The sequence below is a fragment of the Pan troglodytes genome, chromosome 12 (genome assembly GCF_028858775.2).
Source record: "Pan troglodytes isolate AG18354 chromosome 12, NHGRI_mPanTro3-v2.0_pri, whole genome shotgun sequence".
Lineage (NCBI taxonomy): Eukaryota > Metazoa > Chordata > Mammalia > Primates > Hominidae > Pan > Pan troglodytes.
Window position 1 is genome coordinate 73703431 of NC_072410.2, and position 10530 is coordinate 73713960.

Below are 10530 nucleotides of genomic sequence, written 5' to 3' on the forward strand. Positions count from 1 at the left end.
GAATGAGATCACCTGAAAAGGTTGGGTATAGTCAGAAGGGGTCTAGGTATAAAGAAATGCCAATATTTAAAGAACAGATAAAAGAGAATTAAAACAAAAGCATCAGAAAGAAGTCAACGGAGATGTCAGAGGAAAATATGTCAAGGAGAATATGGCGCCAAGAAAGAGAGTATCTCAAAAAGAAGGAGCATTCTACCTGTGAAATGTAATTACAAAATCAAGGAGATCAGAACTAAGACATGGCCTTAGTGAGTATTATTTCCCCAGAGGCTGAAGAGAAACTCAATTGAATTGTGAGATGAGGAAATAAAAGCATGAACAACTAGTAAAAATTTGCTTGGGAAATGGAAGTGACAAATAAGGCAGTAGTTAGGGATGGGTTTCACTGGACAATAGGAAGCCATTATAAATTTTTGAGCAAGATAATTATACAATGAAAGCAAGACTTTGAAAATGTAATTTTCACCAGATTGTGAGAACATATGGGGTAGCAAATATATATTCACACCCCCAAGTTTCATTACTCTGAGTGCCTATTGCTTTGATTTACAGGGAATACCAACATTAAAAGACTCTTCTTCCTCAAGTATATCCAAGGGTCCCCAAGGATGCTAAAATGAACTCATCCTGGTCATCACTTGCTACCACCCCCATGAGAAGTACCCACTCATGGCCAAGCTGTTGGCCCCACCAGGTCCAAGCTGGTGCCATTTAAATCTCCTTGTTCTCACCATCTGGTCTTGGTTTTGAAGGTTGCAACTACCAGTGGTGCTGCCAGAAAAGCGCCCACATCACTGGTGCTGCTGCCAGAAAGGATGGAACTTGCAGCCCATCAGGGGCAGGGACCTGGTTAAACTGGTCATTTGTGCTGAGGTCTAATGGACAGGCAGAGACTTTCCTACCAAACAAGAACAACTGTCTCTCTCTCACACTCTGTGTTATGTTTACTAAGAATAGTTGCCAGACACTAAGTGCTGTCTGTTGGTCAGGAAGTTCTTTATGCACTTTAACTCATCTAATTTTAACAACAACCCTCTGAGGTAGATAGGATTTTTGTCTTCCCATTTTACAGCTGAGGAAACTGAAACATGGAGAAGTGACATACTTGACCAAGGTCATAAATCTAATAGGGAGAGGGGCAAGGTACATATGCAGGCAGGTCTGCTGTAGATGCCAAGTTTGTAACCACCACTCTGTACTGCCACTTGGACTTTGTGCTAACACTGCCCCTACCACGTGCCAGAGTCTTCTTCCTCTTGTAGTATATTTCTTTCTTGTCCCTTTTTCTGAATTTGGCCACAGATTCTACTCCAGCTCATCAGAAATATTTTTATAGCTAGTTTTATGGTATAGACAAATGGTCTCAATCCCTTAGTCCCATGCAAATTAGCAGGTACAAATAGACTGTAGAAGGGAAGGTGGCTAATTCTACTCACCAGCAACACTTATGCCCCAAATTAGCCAGGATGTAAGTATATCCAGGAATCAGAGTGGCCTGTTATCTAACTCCTCCTACCAGGAACAGAAGGACCAGGACTCCTACAGAACCAAATATCCTATTAGCCAAATATTGATCTGGCCAAGGTGTGTTGGAGGAACCGGAGTCTCTCTCCTCATCCGTGTAAGAATATCACTAGTGTGTCTGCTATTTTGCCTGCTAACCAAGAGCAAAAAGTTTTAGGTCCATAGTAATCCTGTTATATTTACCTTTTCTCTTTATAGAGATATTTCAAGAACAAGGATCCATTCCCTGCCTAGCTATGGCTTAGAAAATCTTAAGAAGCTGAGGGCCAGGTCGACTTACAACTTAAAAAAGCTGCCTACTCTGGAAAAGCTTGTCGCCCTCATGGAAGCCAGCCTCACCTATCCCAGCCATTGCTGTGCCTTTGCAAACTGGAGACGGCAAATGTGAGTCCATCCTTTAAGCCCTGCTCAGGCATTTCCCCAATGTAGAACTTAGTCCACAATTTCTACCTATCTGTGACATGAAGAGAATCTACTTGCAGAGAGTTCCCTGTCTCAAGCCCTTTGGCACATTCTGGGTCAAAAATTCAGTTCGTGGAGAGTGAGGAATAGTTGAACTCTTTCATTTCTTTGAAAGTGGGCTCACAGGAGAGGGTTACCCATGGGGCAGAACATATACCAAGTATTAAATGAGAAAACATGAAAAATACTAAGCATAGTGCTTCAGAGTTGGTGCATAATATCTGTTCCCTCTTTCCTTTGTACCATTATAGATTTAATCCTTCAAGTCCCAAACTGTGCACCTGATAAATGCCCCATCCATGTCATCTTTGGTGGGGAGATGCATAAATGCCATGCCAGAGACTGATGTACATATCTGCAGCACATCCCAATCACTCTAAGCCTCTCTAATCCACCTTGGGATCTTCCTACCTCACAGGGAGGATAAAGATTAAGACATCTCGTTACTTTGGCTGTCAAAGAAAGCCGGGTTCAAGGAAACCCAGACTTAAAGAGGGCCATCTAAACAGAGACAAATCTTGGTAGCTAACTGCTTAAAAAAGTGAGGTAATCATAGACAGGATCTGGAAAGAGTAAAGAGAAAGTCGCCTTGGAGATTGTACACATGTTCCAGACATTTAAACGATCAATTGGAGGTAAGAACTTACTGAGTATCGGAGTTCTCAAAGCTCTCACGCTCCTCTGAGCTCACCTACATAAGCCACACCATGTAGTTGCACTCATCAAATGATGTCTTTTCATTACTCTTATATACTAGCCTAGAACTAATACAGCTTTCCTATGATATTATTTCTCTGTTTAACACAGTCTCCTCCATTATTCAACCTTTAACATACATTGACCAGTCCATGTGGACATATTCCTTGCTCCAAAGCAAAACAAAAAGAGCAACAAAACAGTACACACCCTAAAATGTTTTTCAGAGTAACTGGAAGTCCCTACTCAGACCCTTTTGGAGGATTTGTAGAAAAATAGCTGTTTTTCAGAATCTGCATGCATCATTGGGATATTATCCAGAATGGGCACTCTTCATAGATTAGCTCAAGAGCCAGGAAATTTCCTCCTGACAATCAGAATTCTTAAAGTCCTGGGCTGAAGCAGTGGCTTGCCTCTTTTATATTCCAGATAAGAATTATTCTATCCAGAGTGAGAAAGATACCAATTTTGCACCAAGTCCATGGGACTGAATACCCCAAAGGAGAAATAAAGAACATTAAGATTGGCCAGGCGAGGTGGCTGACACCCAAAATCCCAGCACTTTAGGAGGCCAAGGCGGAATAACTCCTTGAGCCCAGGAGTTTGAGACCAGCCTGGGTAACATGGTGGGACCTCGTCTCTACAAAAAAAATGAACAAAATTAGCCATGTGTGGTGGTGCATGCCTGTAGTCCCAGCTACTCGGGAGGCTAAAGTGGGAGGATTACTTGAGCCCAGGAGGTCAAGGCTGCAGTGAGCCATAATTGTGCCACTGTACTTCAGCCTGGGCAGCAGAGTGAGACCCTGTCTTTAAAAAAAGAAGAAAATATTAAGATCACTGTGAGAGCAGCTTGCAGTGTGCTATTTGGCCCAGTTCCAACACACCCCAAGAATTTGTTGTCTCATCATGTTACTCAGACTCCTCTAGACATAGCCTCAAGGCTCTCCCAACCAGAATCTCCACATCTACCTTATATTGTCACAGGACATGAGGTCTTCTCTGATCCCTCCAGACCACTCAGCTCTCATCCCTCTAGGTTGCTGCTCTAACTTACCATCCAGGCCTGTTGGGGTATAGCAAGGGAGAGGAACATGGTTCTTCCACAACGTGCCAAAATGGAGTAACAAAAATTGTGATAGGTGGTTTTCATTTTTTATTTTTAGCAATGGGTATTTGATTTTCATATTTATCAAATTCACACACAAACAACACAAAATAATTGTTATTCAGCAGATAATTTCAGATTTATTCCTTCAATAGTGACATTTCATTGTATATAATAGTAGATGTGGTTTGGTAGCGGGATTCAAGTTTTAACTTGTATGATGAAATTCTTCTTTTGATCCTCATTTGGAAATAATGCCCAGAGTGTAAACATGACGCCCCTGTGACTAAAACTTTGGCCAGTGGTCCTCCTGGACTCTTCCTGTACTTTTCCTGGGCTCTTCCCAAAAGTTCGTATCAACTACAGTCTTCATTTGTCATTGAACCTGATATTTCCTTGTCATAATTCTGTATTCATTTTGCATTACTTTGCTCTCATTTTATTCTTCAATTTTTAAGTTAAATACAATAAAAATTGTGTTTCTTCACAACTCAATGTTGTGAAGGCCATTTCTTCACAATTCAATATTAAATTGACATGCTGTGGCATATGCTTCTAAGTACCCACACAGGGCCTAGACCTCAAAAATTCCATAAGTAACCACCATCATTTGTCTTCATACTGCTGACATTTGCCAAGTATTCACTACCAATCACTGTAATACTCTGTATCTTTATTTCATTTAATTCCCACAATGGTAATATCATTATTATTCCTTTCTCACAGAGACAGAAACTAAGGCTCAGAGATGCTAAATAACTTGACCTACACTGACCAAACAGATCCAAATCTGGTCTGCCTGCCTCCAAAGCTTAGGCTCTGCGACACTGCTATGCCACCCCCAAGCATCTGTTCACTGACTGATCAGAGTCCAAGAGTGCCACTTTTTAAACTGACCCTAAACTGAATTCCCAACTCCTTATGATAATTAGGATTTTCCAAAGTACTGCAGAGGCAAGACTTGATGTCCTTTGGTTTCCACTTTTGTTTCTGTTCTTATCTCAGAGACATAAGTTATTTACTTTTCTCCTTACTTCATGTCAGTGGGTCACTTCTGTTTCAGAAAAAGAGAAGCACAATATTTAAAATATATGGACAGCAGTATCAACAATAAGAACCTTCACAGACAGCGACCATAAGCCATAGGAAGTGAAGGCTGTTTCTAGAGAGTTAAGTCAGAGCTCAGTCCAATGAACCAAACTGCAGTCAGCAAGTACCAGGTTACTTACTTTCTCTTCCTGGAATCAGGCTGCAACTAATTCAATAACAGGGTTTAAGAGTCTAGAGTTAGACTAAGGACCACAGGATACCCCTCTTCTCCCCTCTATGCCCATTATGGAGCTTGCCTCACCTTTCTTGGAAGACCACTGACTAAACCAAAACATTTTCTGGGCTCCGTTTCCATTCACTTTCAATTCTGTGTATGTTAATCATTTAGCCTTAAAAAAACAAACAAACAAAAAGAATCCCTTAGGCCAAGGGAAAATGACTTCCTGGCAATTCAATTCACTTCCCAGGGGTGAGAGAAGAGAGGAGAGCACTCTTCCTAACAGACCCTTCTCATCCAGGTTGATGGGGCAAGGTTCAGTCCCTGTATAATAGGTTGGAACACCTGGCAAGACTCATCCTTTAGCATCAAATGGAGTCTTTACCTCCTCCACTCCCCTAGCCACCTTTTTCCTTCTTAAGAAGGTTTTGATACTTACTTCGCCACTTATATCTGAGGTTATGTCAAGGTTTAAAAAAAATACAGTCAACTTAATATTGCTGTGAACTTGCCCCTTGGGGAAGGAGGGAAAGGTATGCATGTGTATGTATAATTTTTTTTTTTTTTTTGCATCCAAAAAGGTCCTAACATAAGGCTTATTCCCATTCCACAAGCCTTTGCTTCCAAACAGAAGTATTACCTTCCTTGTCTCTACATCCAGAGTATTGATAGACTACTCTGGGGTAGAATATTCATGGGTATACTCGTGGATTGAATATTTATCACCTGGATTTCATTCAAATCCCTCTGTAAGTACCTCTATCCTGTTGACAAGGCCCCTTGTACATTTGGGTTTAAAGGCAAAACCAAGACAGTAAAGTGAGCCCAAGGAGAGCTAGGCTGCCCAGAGGATGAGTTCCATTCTTAGAATAAATTAGGTCCTTTTGCAGCTTGCATTGTTCTTTGGGGCACTCACTAGGAAACTGTTCAATATGAGAGAGCCAGGCTTACCTTGCAGACAAACACATGCCTGAGGCCTATTGTGGCCCCCAGAAAGTGAGATAATAAAGAACAGGAAAGACCCTGGTAACATTTCCAGCAAATTAGCTGGCCTCCTAATAGCCTGAGTACCAAAGAGCCAGGGAATAGGGGCTGGCTGGGAACTAACTACAGATTTTGATCCCCTAATTTATGTAGATAAGAGAAGCAAATAAGTTCTCATTTGAGTCAGAGAACAATCTGGATCTTCCAGTGATTTGAGTGTAGACGAATAGGAATATGTCCTACTCAGGTGTATTAAGAGATAGCTGGATCAAGATGGGAGAAGGAAAAGGGTAGAGTTGATACCAGGTCTGTAAATTATTTTCACTTAACAGCAAGGCTTAGTCTCAGGTGCCTTCCTCCCCACATGCAGGTTGTGGCAAGATGGTTTCCCCAGTGAGCCATCCAACTCTAGTAACATATATACAAGTTGTTATATTCATTTACAGTAAGCAGCATTAACCCTTGAGGTTAGCCTCAAGGGCAGGTATGACGTGAGAAGAAAAAAAAAATCTCAGGAAGAAACTCATCATTTCTACCCTGCACAAAGACAGTGATGTATTTGCTATACTGGATCTGAGATGTTGATTCTATTTCTTTTTGTATTTTTCTAGCTCTGAGCTTCATCCAATTTGCAACAAATCTATTTTAAGGCAAGAAGTTGATTATATGACTCAGGCTAGGGGTCAGAGAGCCTCTCTGGCAGAAGACAATGAGTCCAGCTACAGCAGAGGATTTGACATGACGTACATTGAGTTTGACTATGACTTATGCAATGAAGTGGTTGACGTGACCTGCTCCCCTAAGCCAGATGCATTCAACCCATGTGAAGATATCATGGGGGACAACATCCTCAGAGTCCTGATATGGTTTATCAGCATCCTGGCCATCACTGGGAACATCATAGTGCTAGTGATCCTAACTACCAGCCAATATAAACTCACAGTCCCCAGGTTCCTTATGTGCAACCTGGCCTTTGCTGATCTCTGCATTGGAATCTACCTGCTGCTCATTGCATCAGTTGATATCCACACCAAGAGCCAATATCACAACTATGCCATTGACTGGCAAACTGGGGCAGGCTGTGATGCTGCTGGCTTTTTCACTGTCTTTGCCAGTGAGCTGTCAGTCTACACTCTGACAGCTATCACCTTGGAAAGATGGCATACCATCACCCATGCCATGCAGCTGGACTGCAAGGTGCAGCTCCGCCATGCTGCCAGTGTCATGGTGATGGGCTGGGTTTTTGCTTTTGCAGCTGCCCTCTTTCCCATCTTTGGCATCAGCAGCTACATGAAGGTGAGCATCTGCCTGCCCATGGATATTGACAGCCCTTTGTCACAGCTGTATGTCATGTCCCTCCTTGTGCTCAATGTCCTGGCCTTTGTGGTCATCTGTGGCTGCTATATCCACATGTACCTCACAGTGCGGAACCCCAACATTGTGTCCTCCTCTAGTGACACCAGGATCGCCAAGCGCATGGCCATGCTCATCTTCACTGACTTCCTCTGCATGGCACCCATTTCTTTCTTTGCCATTTCTGCCTCCCTCAAGGTGCCCCTCATCACTGTGTCCAAAGCAAAGATTCTGCTGGTTCTGTTTTACCCCATCAACTCCTGTGCCAACCCCTTCCTCTATGCCATCTTTACCAAAAACTTTCGCAGAGATTTCTTCATTCTGCTGAGCAAGTGTGGCTGCTATGAAATGCAAGCCCAAATTTATAGGACAGAAACTTCATCCACTGCCCACAACACCCATCCAAGGAATGGCCACTGCTCTTCAGCTCCCAGAGTCACCAATGGTTCCACTTACATACTTGTCCCTCTAAGTCATTTAGCCCAAAAGTAAAACACAATGTGAAAATGTATCTGAGTGTTGAATGATAATTCAATCTTGCCTTTGAAGGGTATGTCACAAATAGCTGACAGTGCTTCCACATATTTCATCTAATTTAATATTCCTGGCATACCTTTAAGGTAAATTGGTCAGGAACTATTAATTCCATGTGATACATTAGGAAGCTGAATTATTAGTAACAACAATAATAATTAAAGAATGCAATACTGTATTACATATTTTATCCTTATATATGTTATTTTTGCACGTTATGTACAAAGTGCTTTTGTTCAGATATCTCAAGTGATCCCTGTTAAATAAGCAGGACAGGGATTATTCTTGGAGTTTTACAAATGAGGAAACCAAGACTCAAAGAGTTAAGTGACTTGTTCAAAATTGTTTGGTTTGTAAGAGGCAGAGCCAGGATTAGGTATTCCGACTCCCAGAGAATTTCCCAGAGAAGCACCATGGTATTCGTTCATTCATTCATTCAACAAATATTAATTGAACACCCATCTGAAGCCTTTGTAATGCGTCAGTGTGGATAGGCTGAAATACATTTCCCAGAATTCCCTTCCTCATGTGTTTCCAGATAGTGTGGGCCATAGTGAGGACTCTAGGAAAACAGGAGGGCAGAGGAAAATGGCAGTCATTTTGTAGCTCAGCACACTCTGTTGCTGATGCTGACTCAGCTCACTGCTGTGAAGCAACGGCTGGGTCTCCAATTGCTCCACCTTTCCCTGGATCCTCCTTCAGGTTCTCAGACTCGTCCTGGGCCAGGTATATTTGTTAAGCTCCATGATAAAGGGTCCAACTTCTGCAGGGCACTTTCATCACCAAGGTCAGAGGCAACAAGAATGTAAGCAGGGCTCAGGGTGTGCTTGTGGAGTTCTACCTGTGCTGCTGCTTCCAGCATGCTGTGATCTTCCCTTTATGATCGCCCACCCTGAGGACTTCTAGTTCTGGCATCAGCTGTGGAGACATCCTTACAAAGACAGGTTAACCAGCTCCCCACAACTGTGTGAGCCTGTAACAAATATTTACCACCTATGTATATTTACATGCATGCAAATATATCACCGGTTCTGCTTCTCTACTTGAACCCTAACACCTATTATATGACATGCATATGGATTGTAATGTTAAGAACACAGCAGTTTGGAATCAGACAGCACTGAGATTTTATTAGGACTCCATAATAAGCCAGGACCTGACCTCACTAGGCTCAGTTGCCATTTCTGTAAACTAGAGATGGTTATATAGCTAACTTTTGAGCTTATTGTAAGAAGTAGATAAGAAAATGGTTGTGAAGAGCCTAGTGCTGTAACTGGCATGGTAAACGTTAGTTCACTTCTCTCCTCCCAGACCTGTGCCTCGTCTAGTGTCCTCTCCTGACCCTCAGTCTAGAACTCATTCCATTATAGCATATTGCTCTCAATAAATAACCATACTACCCACATCTATTTTATAAATGACCCCATCTGGATAATTTCGGTCATAAATATCAACTATAAATTCCACCAAGCTCTGTGCCTTGGCTAGCACACAAAGCTCTGCGTCTTCTCTTTCAATGTCAGAAGCCAGCCCTTCCTCCTCTTACCCTTTGGCAAACATTTAAAAAGTTGATCCCAAAAGCATTCTGGAGGAAGTCCTTAGAGAGCCAGAAGAAAAAGCAATCGTCTCTTCCCATCTGACCTGGCACCATTTTGATATACTGTGAGCATCAAGTGCAAAATAAAATAATTGTCCTTGTAAATAGTCTAGAGCTTTACTGTCTAGCACAGTGGCTGCTAGCCACATGTGGCTATTGGGCACTTGAACCGTGGCTAGCCTGAATTTAGATGTGCTGTAAGTGTAAAATACACATGGGATTCCAAATACTTCATGTAAAAAATTGTAAAATAGCTCAATAATGATTTTATTGATTACATACTAGGACAATATTGTTTTGGAGGTATCAGGACAAATACATTTAAAAATTAGTTTCACTTATTTATTTTTACATTTTTTAATGTAGCTACAAGAAAATTTTAAATTATTTATGTGGCTTGCATTTATGGCTTGCAGTTTATTTCAGTTGGAGGGCACTGATCTAGAACTATACAAAAATACAGGGCTTTCAGCTAGCATTTTCTCCCCAGCCCCCACACACTCGTTTGCTGCACTGCTGGGCTGTCCCAGCTCCATCTGCAGTCATTCATCTTCCTTATTTTTGACCAGAGGCAATGTATTTCTGAATTTGGACTCAAAAGCAAGTTGCAGCTAAATTAAAAATACGATAGAGTATTAATTATTCCACAACATAGCTGCTGATGACACATCGGTTTAAGAAATCATGGCTCTGAGAGGCAAGAATGTGCTCAGAGACAAATATACAGCAAGAGACACTCAGAAGACATTTTTTCCATCACTATAATACTTCCTGGTAAGAGATAAGACTTTTCTCAAATAAGCAAACATATTTATGGGTAGCTAAACTCAGTGCTTCTAAACCCTTTAGACAAATCTAAAGGGAAAGAAAAACATCCTACACTTCCTGTATTATAATAAAAACCATTGAAATCACTCTTCCCCCTAAAGGTGATTATACAGGTAACACCCCTAAAGTTGTACCTCCTGGAGTGGCAGTTCAGTCCCATAGTGGTGACCCAGAGGGAAC

The 10530-nt window shown here is 41.7% G+C and overlaps 1 protein-coding gene across 1 annotated transcript in view; it reads left to right on the forward strand.

Moving 5' to 3' along the window:
• The window catches only part of FSHR (follicle stimulating hormone receptor), a 198683-nt gene extending 190781 nt beyond the window's left edge, over nt 1-7902 (forward strand). The window contains exons 9-10 of the mRNA XM_525753.6: nt 1723-1908; nt 6650-7902. Coding sequence (XP_525753.2) covers nt 1723-1908; nt 6650-7883 — 1420 coding nt within the window. The 3' untranslated portion in view covers nt 7884-7902. The remainder of the gene's footprint in view (nt 1-1722; nt 1909-6649) is intronic.
• Nucleotides 7903-10530: the final 2628 nt, after the last annotated feature.